General features: G+C 34.2%; 1 protein-coding gene across 5 annotated transcripts in view; it reads left to right on the plus strand.

Annotated features, from left to right (window-relative positions):
• The window catches only part of ATP8A2 (ATPase phospholipid transporting 8A2), an 865,734-nt gene that overhangs the window by 258,542 nt on the left and 584,654 nt on the right, over nt 1-22,538 (plus strand). For all 5 annotated transcript variants that reach the window (XM_074216189.1, XM_074216185.1, XM_074216187.1 and 2 more), the window contains 7 exons: nt 1,205-1,278; nt 4,686-4,755; nt 5,563-5,690; nt 8,034-8,145; nt 14,042-14,207; nt 17,630-17,757; nt 19,054-19,131. In XM_074216189.1, coding sequence (XP_074072290.1) covers nt 1,205-1,278; nt 4,686-4,755; nt 5,563-5,690; nt 8,034-8,145; nt 14,042-14,207; nt 17,630-17,757; nt 19,054-19,131 — 756 coding nt within the window. The remainder of the gene's footprint in view (nt 1-1,204; nt 1,279-4,685; nt 4,756-5,562; nt 5,691-8,033; nt 8,146-14,041; nt 14,208-17,629; nt 17,758-19,053; nt 19,132-22,538) is intronic.

A 22,538-nucleotide genomic window follows, 5' to 3' on the forward strand; every position in this document is an offset into this window, starting at 1 on the left:
TTTCTCTGCTTATTTTTTGTGATCATCTCTGAGCCATATGAACAATTCATAGTTAGATACCAAGCATAAAAGATTCTCTTTTTGTCCCCTGCCTTCTTCCTTACCTCAACCCACAAAAAATAAATTTGATCTTTTCCAAATGTATACAAAGTTCTCCTAATTCTTTCTTTTATTTCTAAATTACTTTTTTCACTTCACTTTTTTTGGAAATGATGTAAACAATGAACATAAGAAAATTGTAGATTTGAGGTTGGAAGTTATTTATTTTTCTGACTCATGGCAGGATGAAGTCTGAAAAAAATTGCTATCCATTCATCTGAAGAGGTCTTGGCAACTAGATTAAAGATGAATGACAATGTTTTTGGTTTTGGATTTTTTTTGTCTTTTGGAGGAATTGTTTCTAAAAAGGGAAAATGCAGTGCCTAGAGTCTACTTTTGAATCCTGTTTTTCTGCTTGTAGAATTTGTTCTTTAGTTGGACCTCTAGGCAGCAGAGAACCAAGTTTGCATAGTCTCACAATCAAAAATTTAAAAATGTGATACTTAGCTCACATTCCAAAGGAAAAAAATTGTCAAAGTAATTAAAATAATTTTATAGCTTATAAATAAATATATCTTCAAAACATGATTCTAATATTAATTTCATTACAGACAACAATATTCTTTGATCAAGATGTAGTAACTGCAAAATATTAAAAATATTCATCCCCCCCTCCATTTGTGTTTAAGAACAAGTTGGAATTTTAGGAAATGTCTCCCTCTTCCCCTACATTAAAAAAAATGACTCATGTGGCATGTCAGTGTACAAACACACTCAAAATTGCCAATGTCATTTCATGGAATCAATACTATATAATGAAGCTTCAATCTAGTATCATTTGGCCAATTGCTCATTTATAATTTTCTCTGTACAGCTGCTTGCTCTATCATGTTGTAATACTTTTTTTTGGTAAAACTTGGTTTTACAAAATGACTATAGGTAACATTTGCCTTGATTGCTGTATCAAAATTTTGACTGAGAATCTATAAAGACTTAGCTCTGCAGGAAAAGGGTTACTTGGGAACACTGAAGTGCCTCTAATCTAAATCTTATCTTTGTCAAATCTTCAAAAGCTTTTTGAAGGTTATTTTGTGTCATTATTTGATACAATTAATCGTTTTTTTTTCTTTTTCATGCTGTTGTATCCTTGCTCCTCATTAAATAGGTGGCTGTTGGAGATATTGTGAAGGTCACCAATGGGCAATATCTTCCAGCAGACTTGATCCTTATCTCTTCCAGGTCAGTGTGAAATGATATTTTTATACTGAATTAAAATTTCAGAAGAATCTGAAAGTTAAACTTAAATGTATAATGGCATCCACTACTTTCCTGTGCCCTTATTTTGTGCCTCTTCTTTCATCCCCATCTCCCTTACTCTCCTTCCCTTCACCTCTGCTGGGTCATCTTATTGCCTTAATTTGCATGGAATACTGTAATTATATTTGAAAGTGTTTTGGATAGAATGCAGCTGAGTATTCTTATAGATGAAGAAACTGAGTCATGGAGAGAGGTGAAGTTGACTTGCTTAAATTTATATAGCAAATTAGTGACGAAGACCTTCAGGATGTAGGTCTCTTCCTATCCCTCTTGTGAAAGAAATCATGTATTAGAGCTAATTTCATTGCATTTTGGGGAATTTTGATTTCATTCTGTTCCAGGTAAAAAGTTATCTACCTCTGTGCTCAGATAATCTGACATGCTGAAAATTCTGAATGAATGCTACCCCATATCTCTCTGAAGGCCCAAGTCTTTCTCAACAGGAGAACAGTTCTGTCTATTCATCTCTATAATGTCTAGTCAATCTTGACTTAAGCAAGAACTTATCTTTCTACAAATGATAGTATTTAAACCTTTCTTTAGAGGAAAAAACATCCCTGATGGTGCTCAAAACTTTACTCCAATAGCACTAAGCTCCAATTACTGTGTCCAGTGAGTAGAAACATAGTTAAATGCCTTAATCCAAGTTAGATTTATCTTGAGTCTTGTCTGGGATTTAGACCTTGGCTATCAGGAGATAGAATTCCAACATTAATCAGGAGAAATACACCATATATTTTTTTACCCTCTCAAAGTATCCCAGGGGATGCATTTGTTTATTTTAGGCTCTTCCTCTCTTGCTGGGGAAGACTTAATGACATTTATTCATCCCCCATATGAGTCAGTATTCAGTAAGTATTGAATTGTATTGACCCAATTTAAAATTTCTACAATCTATAGAAGGACCAGGAAAAATGTGTCTCTCTAATTTCATGGAATAGGGATGGTTACAGTATGATTCCAAGACAAATCCCAATCACAGCAGCAGTATAAAGGTGAGGGTATCTCCTATCAGTGATAATTTTGAAAAAGTAACTACTTTTATTTTGGAGAAAATAGGAAAGGATTCTTAGGGCATGTGACCTAAGAATTAGTTGAAGTCCAGTCTGATGGTTAAGAGAGCTATTTTTTATTGTGATAACAAAATTCATATAAGAATTATTATATAAAAATAGAAATAGATACAATCTAGTACCATTTGGGTTGAACAGTTTTGTCCTGTTCAACTTAGAGCCATAGCAAAGAAAGATCTAGTCATTCTATTGCAAAGAATGTCAAAGACCTTAAGAAATGTGGTCCTATGGATAACTTTAATCTCTCTCTATATATACCTCAGGTGTCTTATCTCTAAAACAACAACAAAATTGTCCTTATGTACATCAAAAGTGTTTTTTAGGACAAAATTAGGAAATAGGTATAAAAATACTTTGAAAGTAAAGTTAGCACTAAGAAAAGTATAGTGATGGTGATATGGGCTTGTCTAATACCATGCAGAATGGTTACTGTGTTGAGTGACTTAAGTTCTAGACTATTTTCTTGTTATCTCAACATGGAGATCTTTTAAATACTAGGCCTAAGGCCCCTGCAAGTACCTTTTTAGTGGTTCTCTTTGAAGTCATATAGTGCCTGTACCCTATAATGTGAATTTTCAAGTGTCTTTATCAGAGTAAAAGATTGAGGTAGAGTACCTGAGTCTAGTGACTTCAGGAAATGGTTTGTGATTTCTGTCTACTGAAGAGGAAATCTCAGTGTTATAAAAATGACCTTTGGCAAATAAAGGAAGAACTACTTTTCCTTTAAGTAAACTTTATTGATTGTGAAGGATGAAAAGAACAGTGTTTGTTTTCTCTTGAGAGGCATTTTGGAATAAGAAATCATCAAAAATAAAGTTTAAAAACCAGGGAGAACATAAGAACTCTATTATTGAATGCTAGACTTTGACATTTTTGTCTGATCTTTCTTTCCATTTGTGAACTATAGCTCTTTGATTACTTTGGGATTTTCTTAGCTTATTCCTTATGATTAAGTCCTCCTCCCTTATCCCTAAATATCACTTCATTCATGGAGAGAGATCATTTAAAAAGGAGCTAATGACATCAACATTGGTGTTTTGTTGTCTTGTTGAAGAGATCTCTTTGGTAGCATAAAACAGTTTTCCTAGCTGCCCTAGTGATATAGATTATAAATCAAGCAAAGACTACTACAACTGCTAAGGCTGATTTATTCTTTCTTGAATGTGAGTTACTCATGTATTTGTATGCTGTAGTGCCATATCTTTGGGGTTAGGAATCAAGGAGAAAAATAGGATTTTAATGTCTTATAGATTGAAATGGAGGAAAGAAGTATCATACTACATAAATAATAATAGTGTTGAGTGTAATGACCTGGCCCAATTTTGAGTAGCTTTTTGGCTGTGTGCCTACAAAGCTGTGAAGTGGAGAGTAGCTGCTCTGAAAAAAAAGGACTTTTTTGAGTTCCTTAAAATTTATAAAAATATTCTTTGTAAGCTGCTATGAGGACAAGACTATGATAAGTTACATTCTACCCCCAAATCCAACTTGAAATATTTCTATACTTGATTTAACCTTGGAATTGGTGTGGAGATATTAATACCAGTATTGAAGATAATAATATCTAGCATTTATATGGTACTTACTATGTGTCAGGCACTATACTAGTGTTTTTTTTTTTTTTTTGCAAGACAACGGGGTTAAATGGCTTGCCCAAGGCCACACATATCTAGGTAATTATTAAGTGCCTGAGGCCGGATTTTAACTCAGGTACTCCTGACTCCAGGGCCGGTGCTCTATCCACTGCACCACCTAGCTGCCCCTGTACTACTGTTTAACAATTATTATATTATTTAATACTTACAGCATCCCTGGGAGGGAGGTGCTATTATTATCCCATTTTCCAGATGAGGGAATTGAGACAGGCAGTAGTAAAGTGACCCGCCCAGGGTCACCCAGCTACCAAGTATCCAAGGTTGGATTTGAATTCCAATCTCTTTGTTCCAGGTTTGGAGTTCTTGATCACCTAGCCACTCCTAAACAGTCTGGGATAGTCTGGGACTAGGCTCTTGCTAGATAGTAGCACTTCCTCCAAAATTTCTGTATCCTTAGATCCTTAGATCTGAGCACTAATCTGGGAAACCTTGAAGATGGGAGAACTGGTTTTTTTTCTTGCTATATTTATATAATCTTGCAAATTAAAATTATTTTTCAGGAGATAGTTCATAATATGATTATAACTCTTGACTGTTGGAAGATATTGAGTTTATAGATTATATGGAGAGAGTTATTTAAGACTGATTTTCTTTGCTTTTATAGTGAGCCTCAGTCAATGTGCTATGTTGAAACATCTAATCTGGATGGAGAGACCAATCTTAAAATTAGACAGGTAAAGTCTTTATTATTTTATTATACTTTATTATTATTATACTATATTATACTTTATTATTCAGTCCAATCTTCAGGTGAACCACATACCTTTGAAAAGTAAGAAACCCTTCCATACTATGCATTGATACTACTCAGATATTTTGAAAAATACTTGCTTTAATTAACTTAGGGAATTAGGTTGAGAGTGTGGTTGGGTTGAGAATTCACCACAGTTGCTAAAGGGAAATACATAAAATGCCTCCAAAGTAATTATTCTATTAGTTATGTTAGCATTTTTTTTCTGTTTTTTTTATATTAAACTAAGGATAGCACATAATCATTGACACTGTTCAGAGTGCTGTTTCTAGGTTCTCGAATGAAAGATCAGTGCGCAGATCCCCAAGATGAAGATTATGGGCTCCAAGGAGGCTTATCTCCTCTATTATATTAGTTTGGTTCTAAAGAAAAGATTGAGGTTATGAAATAGAAAAGCATTTTCTGTGACTTTTTCCCCAAAGATATTCCAAAGTCATTAGCTTTACAAAGAACAGAAAAGAGGTTTGTAGAAGAGATAATAAATTTCTGTTATTTTCATTTTAAAAATGAAATATGCATACTAAGTTAAAAAGATAGTACCAAAATTTATCCATTTAACAGAAATATGTGTAAATGTAAATTTATATGTATGTTTATCTTTATATGTAGAAAGATGCTAAAAATCATATGCTTATGCTTTTATTTGTTGATCTTTTTAATGTAAATTAGAGCTGTTCTGCCCTGCTAGATTCATTGACTTTTGAGTTATCCTTTTGATTCTGATTTCCAGAGTTTGATTCAGACAGCAACCTTAACTTCAAGGGAGCAGTTGATAAAAGTATCTGGAAGAATAGAATGTGAAGGTCCCAACCGCCACCTTTATGACTTCACTGGAACCTTGTATTTAGATGGTAACAGGTATCACTTTTTTTTCCTAGAGAATTTTTCCTCTTGATCCATAATGGTAATCTTGGATCTTCAGAGCAGATCACAAAAAATTATTTTGATAGTTGTTACTGATGACTTCTGTCTACAATCATCATAATAAAAATACCTATGAAATTTAAAAATTTATTCAGTATAATATTGTTTGAGAAAATGTTAGTATAGCATGACTCTAAATAGGGCAGAATTGTTATAACATTTAACATGTATTTTGACGGAATTTTGTTTGATAGGGAATATACTAATGTTTTTATGTGTAGGTTTAAAATGCAGACTTGCTTTTAAAAAATGACTTGTAACTTTCCTCCCCAAATTTTTTTGTGGGATCAGAGAAAACAAAACCAAACCTTTCTCATTTTGCTTAGTCAACAGATATTTATTAAATGCTTATTATATTTCAGGCACAATGCTAAACACTGGTTAAACAAAGAAAGGCAAAAATTACTGTCCTCAAAGAGCTTACATTCAAAAGGGGGAGATAACATGTGGAATACTGTTCATAGCAGATATGTACAATATCAGCGGAAGGTAATCTTAGTAAAAAGGTAGTGTTATTTGAGCTTTGTCTTGAAGAAAACCCAGGGCAACCAGGAACTGGAGATGAAGAAGGAAAGCCTTCCAGATATGGGGAAAAGTCAATGAAAAGCAAGGGGAGAGGGCCATATGAGGAAATGGAGACCAGTTGGTATTGAATTGTAGAATGTGCTGAGGAGGTTACTAGACATGTAAGAAGACTGGAAAGGTAGGAAGGGCCAGGTTGAGAAAATTTTTAAAAATCAAACAGAATATTTTATTTTTGAACATCTTAAGGGTAATAGGGAGTCACTGGAGTTTACTGAGTACACAGGGCTAGGGAAGTGACATAATCAAACCTTTGAAAGCTAAGTAGGGAGTGTTCTGGAGAGAGGAGAGACTTGGGACTGAGACAGAACAGAACGGTTTTTTTTGAAGGTGATGGTGACTATATTGAGTAGACAGAGGGCATGTATACAAATATCTTATAAGAATGATTATTTTAAAAGTGGTAATAGAGATATTATGAAGGTATAAAGGACAAAACTTGGCAGATTAGTTTATGGGATGAGTACAAGTGAAAAGACAAGGTGACAATGAGGACATGAACCTAGGTGATGGGGAAGATAGTTTGAAAGGGGGTTTGGGGGGGAATGGGTTTTGTTGACTGATAAAAAATATTAGTGCATTTTGATTCATGTTGATAACTGTATATATAGTTAAACATTGCTTTCTGTGTAATAACAGGACAGATCTTTGAAAATTAGGTAAATTGCTAGCTTTAATGCTAATGAAAGGATAGTAAAACAGTTACTGTGGATTAATTTGTATAGTCAAAAAAGTTAATTAGGAACCATAGGAAACTTAGTAAAGAAAATAACTGGGACAGAGAAAATGATTATTATATAAGGAATTCTTGGTACTCTTGGAACATTATGGTTTTGAAGGCAGATGGGAACAAGTTACATGATTAGCAAAGTGGATAGTTGATATTGACTGAATTTATTTTCCAAAGCAGTGATTTGTTTATTGACAGTATAATTTTAGATTAAGGAATGGGGAACATTTTTTTTCCATTTAGTACCCTTTGTCTGCATTATGTTTTCATTGTTTTGTTTTGGAGGCATCTCCATCATTTGTTTCAGAATGGTGTTTGGTGTCTGGTGCTCTTGTCTTCTCTCCTCTGCTTTGCCTGTTCATGTATCTATTGCTTATGCCTTCTCTGGGACCACCTTTTAGATTGTTCAGACAAGCCAGTGTTGGAAAAGAGGAAATTAGGAGAAGCAAGGCTAATATTAACTTGAGTGGCTAAAATAGTCTTCTCTTGGGTGCCCTGACTTACTCTAGATTTGCTATAGGAATGGGGTTATGTGGCTCCTCTGGCAACCTTGCAATGTTATACATTTTCTGGAATGGAAAGTGATTCCCCAATGAACAGTAAAGACCTTGATTATTTAATCAGCAATGAGACTTTTAATGGATCCAAGCACAGCCTCTACTAAGAAGCATCCTGCCTTCCCAACCTTATAGATTCAGAAAAAATTCACCTTAACTATAATGAAAGTTGATGATTTTTAAAAATTAACTTTATTTTTTATGTCTTAAGAATAAGCAATCTTGAAAAAGTCATCTTAAATTGAACTTTTGTTTTTTTTTACAAAATGATTAAATTTAACTGAAAAAATATTGATGTTGTGTATTTGTTCAAGGAAAAAAGCTTATGCCATCATATTGTGAAAACAGTGGAAAACATCTTTGCCAATATATTATTAAATATAAATTTTATTTTTTTCTTATTTTTAGTTCAGTTTCAATTGGGCCTGACCAGATCTTACTGAGAGGTGCCCAGCTTAGAAATACTCAGTGGGTCTTTGGCATAGTTGTATACACTGGACACGACACCAAGCTCATGCAGGTAAAGCATGTATGTGCCAACATGATGCTATTCTTCGTCATTGTTTCCTTTTTCTCTCTGACTGTCCACGAGGGGAAGAGGCAGGTATAGAATCTAGATGATGCCTGAGACGCAATCCTTTTTTTGTTACTTTAAGCAAACCATTCCATCCTTCTTTTCTAGTTAGGCAAAATTCTTTCTCTTTGGTCTTTTTCTATTTAAAAAAAAAAAGAAAGATCTCACATGAAATATAATTGCCCTCCAAATTCTCAGCTTTGGGACAAGGACAGTGATTGGTATCAACTCCCTCTCACCTATTCTCAGTCTTCCCAAACTCTCCTATTTCTTTGAGTTTTAGAACAAATTCATATTTTGAAGGACATTTTAATTCTTAATTAGTGAACTCCTTTCATTCTGTACGTCAAAAAGAAAACGTTAGGAGGTTTTCCTCAACAAACTCTTTAGTCTGTCTAAATTAAATTGGCCTTAGGTTTGGGTTTGTTTTTTTTTTTAAGTGTGTCTAGATGTTTATAGTTCACCTTTGCCAGGGGCCTTTCTGAATTCTAGCTGAATCACTCCCTTGTGTGTTCTTTAGAGCTGCTCCCTTTTGAGAGTACTTGAAAGTCCTCTTGCCTTGGGGAACTTTTCCTCTTAGAGGGAATAACTTAATGAAGATATTTCTGCCCTTCTCTCTGGCACAGTATTTTTCATTTCACTTGAGGAATTCATAACAATTTTAAATAAAGATACATTTTGCTCAATAATCTTGATCTTATGGAATTAAGGTATGATGTACTAGTCATTCCCTACTTCTTACACAATATTTTGATTAACAGGATCAGAGTATGTTGTTTATGCATGAAGAATTATCGATTGAGAGTTAAAAGAGACTTCAATTATCACCTTGATCAGTCCTTGTGTTTTTTAGATGAGGAAACTGAGGCCCAGAAAGGTCTAGTGGGTTGTCTAAGGTCACACAGGTAGTACTAAATATCTGGACCAGAATTTGAATGTAGGCCTATTGACTTCAAATCAAGCACCTGTTTCACAGTGCCTTGGGTCCTAAAAGATCACTTTGTGTTTTATAGAAGAACATGAATATTTTGGCTTAATCTTTTTTAAAATGTTCATTGTTGTTGCTATTGAAGGTTAATCAGGAGCACTCAACCAATTAGAATGGAGCAGTGATAAGTCATAATCTTCATCTCATGCTGCTGTCACTATTTTGTTTTTGTTTCTCCATATGAGGTGCTTAATAAATGCTTGTTGATTGATGACTGATTGAATGGACTTTGGAAAAGACGGCCAAGTTTAAAGTTCCATATCCAAGTGATCATGACCTAATTATTCTTCTGAATTGAAACTGAACCTCTGTCACACTCAGTGGAGACAAGTTTATATTTATGGAATTCTCTAAATATTTTCATCTTGAAGTTTTCATAGTATATTCTAGAACTATATAGAGAATCCTATCCCTCCCTACAGCACACCTTAGCCTTGTGAGGTCTCTTCACGTTTTATTTGTGCATTCCAGTAACATTTTATGGGATTTGGCTACTTCTATTTTCTTTAGAATTCTTTGGTTGTCTGCCTATGTAGTCTTGTGAAGAAGGCCTTAGGCTTTCCTCATTTTCCCTTTTCTTCCCTCTGTTCCATATTAAGAAGTCACCAATCTCTTAGGTGTTTGAAAGATTTAATACAAGGCATTATTAGTCAAGATGTTTCTCCTTTCTCTCAGGACCCCCTCCCCCCCACACACACACCCTTGAGTTCTATTTCTATGACATATAAAACTTTTAAGGGTAAAATCTTTGTCCACGGTGTCAGTTATAAGACATTCAACCTGATCTTAGTGCCTTCTTAACTTTTTGCCTGGTCTTTTCCTTGCTATTAATTCATTTCAGTCAGTCAGTCAAAAAAGTATTTAGTCAGTGTTTACAAGTATCATGCATTGTGCTTTTTACTAATGAAATAAATGTAATAACTGAAACAAACACTGATCACACAGAACATAGATTCCAATAGCAGAGACAAGAAAACTTACATGTATATAGCATAAATATAAAGAGAATTAAATAAATGCAAAGTAGATACAGGCTAGTGTGGGGGGGGGGGTTGAAGGAACAATGGGAAGAATCAGGAAAGGCTGGTTGAGCAAGGAGATACATATTCCAGGCAAACTGTGTAAATGCATGGCATTTTCCTTCTGTCATTTGGCTATCTATGGTGCTCCATGTCTGTCCTTAGCCATGTACCTGATAGTTTAGATAGGTACTTTCTCACTAATTATTGTATTTACATGCATCCTTTGACTCTTCTTTTCCCTCAACCACACTGTCCAGCTTAGTCATTTTCCAGATCTTTATCTACCTACCATATTTTGGGAAAGTCTCCTTTTACTAATTCCTAGGGAGAGAAGTCATCTACCCTTGAGTGCTTCTCTCTTTCTTTTTGTTTTGATCCCCAGAAAGTTGCTTATTCTTATTTTCCCCTATCATAGTTAGTCAACCTGAAGCACCATTCTCTGATCTATTCTTTTCTGACTGACTTGGATAGTGGTGCATAATTTGTTTTTTCTACTTATATGACAGAAGAATTTTGGATTCAGTAATCCAGACTCACAGGCCTCTTTGAGCCAATTTACTTCCTACTTATTGACTTCTGAACCAAAGTGAATGCCTAGGTTTTAAATAGGTTCCTTTTAGTGGAGCTGCTTTAGTTGAGTAGTGTCACAATCAAATAGAAATGGAAACCAAATATAAGGATCCCTGTGGGCCACATACTGGCCTAAAAACTGTTTATTGACCTCATCTGTGGTTTATTATATTTTTATTTATTTTATTAAATATTTCTCTATTACATTTTAATCTCAATTACATTTAACCTTTTATGTGGTTTAAACTACATTGTAGAGTGATGTGGGCAGCATATAATCCAAAGGCCACCTACTTGACTTCTCTATTCTAGTTCATTCTTTGTTGGTCCAGCTGAAATTACAGTCTAGGATCAATGTTTTTTGGGTACCTTTACTTATCTTGAGATAGGAGAACCAATCATCCCTTACTTCAGATTGAAGCTCACTAGGTCAGATTTGGGCTCCTCCCCTCTTAGAGTTGATTGTAAAGCATTTATGTCAGCCATTGAAAACTGCATGAGTCAGAGCAACATTTGCTATATTCTCTATACTCCTCTATATTCAATAATTGGAGCCAAGATTTAAAGCTATTAAAAAAACACAAAAATGTTACTGATGCAGCAATATGTAGGCAATTTTGTAGATAATTACTCTTTTATGGTAATAGATGGGGAAAATACAGTTTAAAGATTTCACATTTAAATTAGAGTTAATCTAGTTATCTGGTCCATTGTTCATAGTTCAGTAACAAAGGATATACATTTGATTATCATGCATTGTTTTTGGATCTCTTTGTATAGCTCTTTGCAAGTCCATTGCTAGATTTCATGATTTCTAACTATCATAATGGAAAATCCCCAGAACATCTGTATACAGAATTTTCTGTGTCTTAAGGGCAAAAAGGACTTTATCTTTAAAGAAAGATAAAGGATCATGCTTAGCTAAAGGCTAAGCATCCTGTTTGTGAAATAATATTAATAGTAAGTTCTTGTGCTACTTGACCACAGGAAATATGATTGCCTTGGGGTGCTTATTTTATATTCCCATTGCCTTTTATTGCTGACTCTCTGCCCTCCTAGAACTTATGTTAAATCTAGCCTTTCCTTTAGATTAGACTTTATTTTAATTGAGTTAATAGATTGCCTGAGTTAAGAGATTATTTTTTTCCTTAAAGCTATCTCATAAATTCTTTATAATGTCTGATAGACTTCATTTTTACAACAGTTCAAATTTTGTAAATTTTATCCAATTCTATGGATATAGAATACTTAACCTCCCTTCTGTAGAGGAAATTTCTCAAAAATTAGAACTCAGTTACACAGAAAGTTTAGTTTTTTCTTTATGTAAGGAGTTTTACAGCACTTTCTATAATGCTGGTGGGAATTTCATATTAAAAACTCACTCCTTGACATTGCTGATAATACCCCAGAGTTTTTATTTCCATGAAATGCAGATGTTATTAAAACCAGAGGTTGAGGGGGGTGGTAATTATTGCAGTATTGTTAGATGGATTTTTTTCCAGCAGCCCAGGTGAAAGATAGCTTTACATAACCCTGTTAACTGGAAAGAATCCAACCCATTGGAAAAGATCAAAAGTCAATGAATTAATGGAGTCATGGAAATGAGCTCATTGCCAAAGTATATTTATTTTCCCTGCCTATCCATTCACTGAGTGTTTATTAAAATTTTGATAAGGCAGTCATGGACTGTCAAATTTACAGCATTTGTTAAAAAAATGGAACCCTTGTGTGCGGGATACTGCTGTGAGACCAGATGTGGATGTCCTGTACTCTAGAGTAGGAGCAGGGAGTGTGGAGTAGGACAGTGGATTAATCCCAGATCTGTTCCATCTAATGAATTTCCTTTTCTTGTCTCTGGGGCCTTTTTTAATATAAGGTAATTGCCAGGATTTAAGAGAATACACTTTTAGGGAAGTGAAATGTGAAGAGTCTTTAGAAAAAGGGAAATGTGGCTATGGTATACATAGCCTATTAATTCCAAAGGGAATTGTTCCTGGCTTTTGAAAGCCAAATACAGCATAAAGAGCAGCATTTATGGTTCCAACAACCAAACTCAGATACACATCTTATAGTTTTAAGGTATAAACAAATCTCATGTTATTTACAAAGGAATTCCCCTTCATTCTCATCCTAGCTGATTTTCATTTTTTATGACTTTACGTTTTTATTTTTCCAAGGTCCTTAGATATTTCTCTTCCAAAGAAACAAGCAGATAATAGTATAATAAAAAAAGGAAAAAACTGATATGCACCCACCCAATTCAAACATTTTTGCAAGAATTTGAAGCTTCAGAATGCTTCTGATCTAGCCTTACAAAAATTACACTCACACATGTTTCTGTGTTTATATTTTGTGTGTATCTTGTAACTGGCATTCAGAGCTCCTCTAATCTATACTCAATCTATCTTCATCAATCAACTTGAAAGTCCACTTCTAACAAAAATTAGGCAGTAAAATTTTTTTTCATCAAAGTTGATATCTTTAGTCTCCACAAACCTATCCATGTTGTTTTTGTCTCTTGCTTCTGCTTATTAGATTTCTTCTCAGCATTCTTGAATCAGTCCCAGCATCCTCTTTTGTATAAGAATTTCCTCCCTGCCCTTGTTGTTATACTCCTGAGTACCTATTGTCTCATTCATTTTGTTACATAATCACATACAACCTCTTGTCTGTTGACTGTGTCATGTTTATGTCTTTTCTACCACTTGGGGGAGTGGGGAGGGATGAAACCTGGAGTATAGTTATTGTCCCCTTTAGACCTGGTGGCATTTGAAATACTTGTTATGGGGGAAATGAAGTCTTTGTACCTAGTCAGCCCATGACATCTATTAGATTCTGTCAAATGTCTTTCAGGAACTGTTGTTATGTTTCCACAATGATTCTTTTTTGCATCACAAAATGTATCACTGGAAAGAAGGGTTAGAATTTGGTGAGGGGAAGGTCCCTGCCCTGACCAGAAGGTGGTCAGAAAGTGACCTTCAGGTTTCAGATGGTGGTGAGAAAAAGAGTCAGGTTAAGGATCAGTGGAACAGATTACTGAATCAAAGTATGACAAAGTACCCATTTCAATTCAATAGTCATTTTTAAGCACCTTCTATGTACCAATCATTGTGCTAAGTACTTGAGGATACAAAAAGAGGCAAAAGCTATTTCTGCCCTAAAGGTGCTTACAATCTAATGATATTGCTCTTAGGGAATTATTCCTCTCTCCCATCATAGCCTGTATGCTATGTGAACACTGACTTTTTGTGCTATTATCCAGAATTCAACGAAAGCACCTCTTAAAAGATCCAACGTTGAGAAAGTGACTAATGTGCAAATTCTGGTTTTGTTCTGCATCCTCCTGGTCATGGCCCTGGTGAGTTCTGTGGGTGCATTGCTATGGAACCGAACCCATGAAAACAGGAGCTGGTACTTTAGTGAAATAGGTAAGTTGCAATGCTTCTCTTAACTTCTAATCATTTTCATTGAGTTGAAGACTTTGCTTTTGCTATTAGCTTCCTTCCATTAAAGGATACTGTTTCTAGCCAGTAAATGTTTGAAAATGGGAAGTTAGCCCTTTTAGAAACAGGATACAGAAATCTGGCAGTCTTTTCCTGGGAACTTATATTCCTGTCAGCTTTCTTGTTTTGTTCCAGGGGAAGCATGAGAGAGTAATATCAAAAGGTAATGAAGATGGAATTGTTCAATATTTAGATTAACATCCTGTCAATAAAAACATTTAAAGATAAATTCTTGAATTAAAAATTAGTTTTCTTTTGTATAATCCTTTTGTTGTTTGCAGGGTAAATTGTTTAAATGTCCTTTATGCTTGTCTTTTTCCTTTTATCTGAAGAACTCAAACTATTCAAACAGCCCTCAAAGGTACACTTGTTAGGTTGCCATTTTCAAGGGAAGAGCCCAAAGTTTCAAGTAGACATTGGTTTCAACTTAAATCAGAATCCAGAATTTCAGATTCTGTAATAGACTGGTTTCTTAAATCCCATTGGTTCTCAAGTCTGGATTTCAGGCTGTCAGCCTTTATATTTAAAATTGTAAAAGCCTACTGAAAAACAAAATCAAAAATAAAGTGATTACCTTTGTATAATTTAATGCGGCTAAAAAGAAGAGGCCATTCTAGTTTGAAATGGGAATAAATAAAATTACTTTGTAGATTTTGGGGTGGCTCTGTTTATCCAAATGTCCTTAGCTATAAAATGTGTTAGGTTCTGGATAATATGTAATGTTGACACGATCATAAGATTCAGACCTTGAGAAAATAAAGAAATAAATAAACAAATGCCAATGAAATTGTTTGGATAATCTCTTTGTAGTAGCTACATGATTTATTGTGGAAGAACTGTCCTCTGCTATCCCACTTAAGGCACTCTGTCTTACTAACAGAGATGTTATCTTTATGTTTAGGACTGCAGTTGCTCTGATAGAAAAGAGTAAAGCTCCAAATTCCCATTTTTTACTGCTTGCCTTTAACTTCAGTTCTTCGTACTTTGTCTTTTCAAATTACTATTATTCCTATTTTGTTAATACATCTTTAAAAAAAATAAATTAATAGGGGTAAGGACTGCAGAAAAGGGTTCACCACATCAGAAAATGATAGGCAAGAGGAGGAGACACATTCTACTGTTTGTTCCTTCCTACTCCATTTATTCCTCTTCCAACACAAGTTTGGATTTCCTCCACTAAATTTTTCTGGGGTAACTAGATGGCACAGAGGTTCTAGCCCAGTGTATGTGAACTTGGATAAAACACTTATCCTTTGCCCTAGTTTCCTCAACTATAACATAGGGAAAATAATAACCACTACCCAACAGGGTTCTTGTGAGACAAAAATGAGATATTTTAAAAATGTTTTTCAGATCTTAAAGCCACTATATAAATGCTTGTTGTTGATATTATTATATTTATCATGGAATGACTAATCTAGTTAAGTTTTAACAGACCCCCAACATTGAGTATTTTTAATGACAACTTGGAGAGACAGCCAACTAAAGTACAGAGGGTTACATTAATGCAAATACTTTTTCTAACCTTTAGGCTAGTCAGTTAACTCACCTAACCTCTTGTTTGACTTGAAATGGCATTTTCGGATCTATTATTTACATTTCCACGTTTGCTTACCTCCAGACTTGCAGCACTTCTCCAGTGTTCCCCCATCACATCCTTCCTTTACTTGTGTACTAGCCTCACAGAATCAAGAATCCTGTTCTGAATTTACAAAACAGATCATATTTAGTACTGTATGACATAGCAGAAAAGGCTACTAGTGTTTGGAGTCAGAAAAAGGATGTGAGCTCTGGCAGTGTCTTCCACTAGCTGTAGGATCTTCTCCAAGCCTCTGTTTTCCCACTTGTAAATTAGGAATAATAAGTTCTTCCCTGCTCACCTCATAGGATTGTTCTAAGGCAGGACTGCTAAACCTTTTTTTGAGGCTTGAACCCCTTGAGTAGTCCTGTGAAACCAATGGACCCTTTTCAGAATAATGTTTTTAAGTTCATAAAATAAAATACATATGATTATAAAGGAAACCAATTATATTAAAATACAATTATCAAATTTAAAAAAAAGATATTTCATGTGTCCCAGGTTAAGAACCACTTTTCTAAGGAGATAATGTAGATTAAAGTGTTATAAAGCACTATTTTTAAAAGCAAAATTCTCTTTTGTATTTAATACAATCATAGTGTCTAGAATGAAGAGTTGTTCATTTTTTTTTTGGTCTATTTGGAATATTGTGTTAAGTCTGAGAGAAAATATATTGATAAACTTATGTAGATTGACAGAACAAGTGACCAGGATATTGAGGAGACAAAAAAACATTTCAAGTAGGGGTTGAATAATAAAAATGGGAGTGTTTAATCTGGACAAAAGATTTGACAGAAACACTATATTGATCTTCAGTTTACTGAAGAGGTATTACACTTATGCTATTTGGCAACAAGAGAACTGAACAAGGACTAGTGAGTACTCGGAAGCCATAGAGAGATATGAGCAAGGGTAAACTTCTCACTAAGGGGTAGCCTATCCATGGGACTCTTCAAGTAGAAGCTAGGGATTGTTTTTCACTGATGCCATACAAAGGATGCCTGCTCTTGTTTGGCTTCAGTTAGAAGGTCCCTTCCAAGGTCCCTTCCACTCTTGAGAATATGTAGATTGGTCTGTATATAAAAATCTTTGAAGAGAGCTCATTTTGGAATCAGGATGACTTGGAAGGTCATTTCAGTTGTCTTTTTAACTCAGTCCTCTTTTATAAAGTCAAGTATAATTTAACTTGGAATTCTGATTCAATGTTTTGAATCATATATTTTAGTGAGGGTGGGTTGTATTCTTGTTATTTCAAAATGTCTGTCAAAAAGATTCTACTTCATACAAAGAATGAAGATCTTTCAGTCCAACTTTCAAATTTTAAATTTATTAAACAATTGGATAGATGTAAATTTGCATTTTGAATATATTCATCATGACAAATGCACCATGATATAATGCACAATTAGACTTAAAGTCAGGAAGACCTGGGTTTATATCCTGATTTTTACTGATGTTTATTATATGAATAAATTCAGATGAGTTGTTATGTATTATGTGAATCTATAAAATTATAAACTATAGATGATTGGTAACTTGCCACTGGATTTCTCATGCTGACAAAATCATGTCTTTAATTCTGAAACCATCCGTGTTATAAGAGTTATGTGAGACTGAAACTTTAGTCTTAATGTCCTTATTATTTTTAACAGAACTTACATGATATAATTTTCCTTTTAAAAATATGTGTTAAGATAATATGAAAATATATGGAATTAAACTGAAACAACTCAAAATATGTGTATTTTTTTCTTATTGACTTTCACAGAGGGAATTTCCAACAATTTTGGATATAACCTATTGACATTTATCATCTTGTATAACAATCTCATTCCAATTAGTCTTCTGGTCACTCTTGAAGTTGTAAAATTTATTCAGGCCCTTTTTATAAACTGGGTGAGTATTCAAAAAAGAAATGATTAAAATAAGTTTTTTTTTCAGGAGCATTATGTATCAATCTTCCATCCTGTTTTTACTGTTGGGTTGACAATTTTGGAAATTAATTGGATCATAAAAAGTCTGTAGCCATCATAGCAAACAGCATTTTAGATGATAAGTTCTAAGCAGACTTGTTTTTTAGTGGTTATGAAGTACTTATCTTTTATCAACCTAATTTCATTCTGTAGAGATATTATTCTAACCATGTGAGGAATATTCAAAGATATGTATAGTGTTAAAAATGTCAAAGTATTAGTAAAATTGTGAGAAATCAGTTGCAGAAAACATTTTAAAGATGAGAAGGGAATTAAAAAAATTAAATTTAATTTATATCTTTTGTCTTTACATTGCTTAAATTTCTCCCTTAAATTTCTCTCTCTCTCCGAGAGAGCCTTTATATACAACAAAATATTTAATAAAGCAAAATAAGAACAATGAATGAAAAAATTCAGTCACATTTATCAATACATTAAAAAAAAGTTTAATGATATATGTAGTATTTGAAACCCCATAGACCTTTTACCTCTGCAGAGGTGTGGGGAGAAGTGTCTAAGAAGGGAATCTGAAATAGCAATGATGGAATTGATTCAGAGCTACAGGCTGGTTTTCTCACATGATTGCTTTGGTCTTGATTTTGTATTCTTTCTTAGACTAAAAAGGTTGATGATAACTATCCTTGCACTTTAATAGAATATTCTCCTGAATTTTGCAGCTGAAAAAAAATTTGGCCAACTCACTAAAAAAAATCAGCTTTAGATTTTTTCTGGAAGTTTGACTGTGATGGAAAATTGAGGGTGAATAAAGTGCTGGATTTGGAGTCAGGAAGACATAAATTCAAATAATGCCCCAGACACTTATCCTTAGAAAGTCTCTTATACTCTCTATGTCTCTTATTTCATTAAATATATGAAATGTATAATAAGGACTGGACTTGGTCTTTAAGGTTCTTTTGAACTGTAGACACACAATCCTATGAGGTGTAATTAAACAGAGAAGATATAATATATTAGACATTAGAGTAATATTTTTGTTAATTTATATTTCCTAAACTTAAATTCTTTAGTTCATTTTACCGGAGTGTCTAGTAGAGGGACACAATTGGATCTTTATCACAAATACAATAAATGGCCATTATTCCCCCTTGTATGAGAGTATCACCTCTTCCCTTGTGATGGTCACACCAGTGCATCAGCCACCACTGTGGATGGAGGCTCTAAAGAAATTGTGAGTTCCCTGTCCTTGCACTTCTTTCAGGATCTGGATATGTATTATATGGAAAATGACACCCCTGCAATGGCCCGGACATCAAACCTTAATGAAGAACTTGGACAGGTGAGAAATTTCTTTTTGAATCACAGGAGAGGACCATAGAAAATTAAGGGGGAATATCTGAGGAAGACAAAAAGGATAACTTTAGCTAAGGGGAAGAGCAAAATTTAGCCACTGAAGATGATTTCCCTTGATATCAACAGAACCTAGAATGTGGCCATCTAAAAAGATGGTTACTTTAGGAGATAGACTTTTACTCTAAATATCCATATTAAACAGAAGTATAGACCCTGAACCTTATTGATCAGCACACTTAAGAGATACAAACCACATCCCATGGACATGTAGATGAGGATTTCCAATCAACTGTTTGAATTCTAAACTTCAGTATCCCCTTCTATAAGATGGAGATAGTATAACATTCATCCTGTTCTCTCCTCAGGGTTGTTCTGAAGAAGCTCATTATTGAACCTCAAAATGCTATATAAATTTAAATAGTCTTTGCCATGATTATTATTCACATCAATAGTTAACATGCAAAAATTATTGGCATCAATAATAAACCCTGTTGAGTCTACCTCAGGAGTCTCTCTCATTTCCTACGTCTGTCCCCTCATCTCCACTCATACCATATCATCTCTCTCTTCTGCAATACTATAATAGCCTGGACTATAGTCATCTCCTTGTAACAATTTTTTTCATGGATGGGTCAGACAATATTTTCCACCCTCCCCATTCTAGAATATTCATTTTTCCCCATCCCCATTGTTGATAAATAAGATCCAATTTCAACCTCCATAAACTGATATTTAAAGTAATCTAGTTGCTTGCCAGACTTCATTTCCAGTCATACTTCATCTTCTTCTCTGTCTCATATTCCAGCCAAATTGGACTCAACCCATCTTCTTCTTCTTCCCCATTGTATTTTCTTAGGTTGTCATTAGTACTACATTCAGACTTTATGCCTGTATTTGATGAGGACTCAGTTTATGTCTTCTCTCTCCATGAAATCTTTGCTCCAAGGGAAATGATCTCTTTCTCCTTGTGTTTCTTGTAGTACTTTTCTATTCTTCTTTCTTTTCTCTAGTATCACTTCCTTCTTCCCTGCCCAAGTACTATCACATATAGCAATATATTTTAAAGAAAAACAAATCAGCTACATTTCTCAAAAAAACTCACACCCATAGACCTCCCACATCTTCAAAAGATTTATTTGGGGGGGCAGCTAGGTGGCACAGTGGATAAGGCACCGGCCTTGGAGTCAGGAGTACCTGGGTTCAAATCTGGTCTCAGACACTTAATAATTACCTAGCTGTGTGGCCTTGGGCAAGCCACTTAACCCCATTTGCCTTGCAAAACAAACAAACAAACAAACAAAAAAAAGATTTAGTTGGGTTTATCTTTTTATGTCTCTTTTGGAATAATGCTTATTCTTTGTATTTTTACAACAATCACTTTTAGTTTCTTGTAGTTCCAGTATCCCAGAACTGGAAGGGATTCAGAGGAACTCTGTCTAATCCTCTTACCTTAGAGCTTGAGCACGTGAATAGCTGGGGAGGCTGAATAACTTGCCCAAGGTCATACATATTTATAATACCAGGCTAGGATTTGAATCCAGTTCCTCTGACTCTGGAGACAATCATAAAACCTGTTATTTTTTACTTTTCCTACCAGAGTGCTTAGAATATTGTAGGAATTTAATAAATGCTGATTATTCCATTATAATCATAAGAGTTCAAAGGGCACTATCTAAGTCTTCCATGAACAGCACTAGAGCAAACTCTTCTGTTTATCATTTTTGGAAATGGCACCTCTACATTTTCCCTGTCTAACCTTAATATCCTTCCTGGTGAACTTGACTACATATTTTTATCTTATAAGAGTATTGGGAAAAATCTTCAAATTAAATAGCCTTCCAATCCAATATCAACATTTCTGCCTGTCTCAGTTGCTACTTCAAAAATATTACAAATCAAAAGTACTCTTAAAATACATCATCTCTACTCTCAGTTTTCCATTAGGCTGCTAAGGGAGCATAGGAGATAGATTGCTGGATATGGAGGCAGGATGACCTGAGTTGAAATTCAGCCTCAGGCACTTAACTATGAGACCTTGGACAAGAGACTTAACCTCTGAACTCAGGTTCCCCATCTGAAAATGGGGATCATAAAAATACCTGCATTCTTGGATTAAAGTGAGAATCAAATGAAATAATTTTTGTACAGAGCTTATTAGAGTACATAGTATTCTATAAATGCTAACCATTATTTTTTTAAATAATTATTTAATTTTCCAACTACATACAATAATAGTTTTTACCAATCATTTTTTGGCAAGACTTTGAGTTTTACAGTTTTCCTCCCTCCTCTCCCCCCTGCCCCTCATATAGGTTTTACATTTGTATTCATGCTAAACATAGATTGAAATTGAACATGTTTGAGAGAAGAATCAAATCTAAAATGGAAGAAAGAAAATATTAGAGATAAAAGATTACATGATATATAATACAACTTTTAAAAATTAAGGTTAATAAGCTTTGGTCTTCATTTGAACTCCCCAGCTTCTTCTCTGGATATGTAGTCCCCCCCCCCTCAAAAGCCTTTTAAGTGGCTTTGATTATTACACTGCTGAAATGAATTGAACAAGTCCATCATGGTTGATCATCACCCCATGTTGTTATTAGTATAACGTTCTTCTGGTCCCGCTCATGTCCCTCAGCATCAATTCATGCAAGTCTTTCCAGGCTTTTCTGAAATCCCTTCTCTCATGATTACTTATAGAACAGTAGTATTCCATCACATACATACACCACAATATGTTCAGCCATTCTTCAATTGATGGGCATCACCTCAGTTTCCAATTCTTTGGAATTTACCAAAGATTTATCTATTTTAATGGGTTACCAACCCTTGTTTTTTTATTTATTCATTCAATAGTTTTCTTGCTTTCAATTTTATTAATTTCATCTTGAGTTTTCAGATTTTTTAATTTGGTATTTAATTGGGGATTTTTAATTTGTTCTTTCTCTAAGCTTTTTAGTTGCTTGCTCAGTTTATCGATCTCCCCTTTCTCTATTTTATTCATGTAAGCATTTAGAGATATATTATATCCCCTAATAACTACTTAAGTTTTGGTATGTTGCTTGTTATTGTTATTGTCTTGGATGAAATCATTAGTTCTTTCAATGATTTGTTGTTTGATCCACTCATTCTTTACAATGAGGTTATTTAGTTTCCAATTAATTTTATGCCTGTCTCTCCATGGCCCTTTATTGCATGTAATTTTTATTGCATCATGGTCTGAAAAGGATGCTTTCAATATATCTGCATTTCTGCATTTGATTAGGAGGTCTTTATGCCCTAATACATGGTCAGTTTTTGTGTAAGTGCCATGTACCACAGGAAAAAAAGCATATTTCTTTTTTATCCCCATTCAGTTTTCTCCAGCTAAGTTTTCTATCATTCTATTCA

The sequence above is a fragment of the Macrotis lagotis genome, chromosome 1 (genome assembly GCF_037893015.1).
Source record: "Macrotis lagotis isolate mMagLag1 chromosome 1, bilby.v1.9.chrom.fasta, whole genome shotgun sequence".
NCBI classification, from domain to species: domain Eukaryota; kingdom Metazoa; phylum Chordata; class Mammalia; order Peramelemorphia; family Peramelidae; genus Macrotis; species Macrotis lagotis.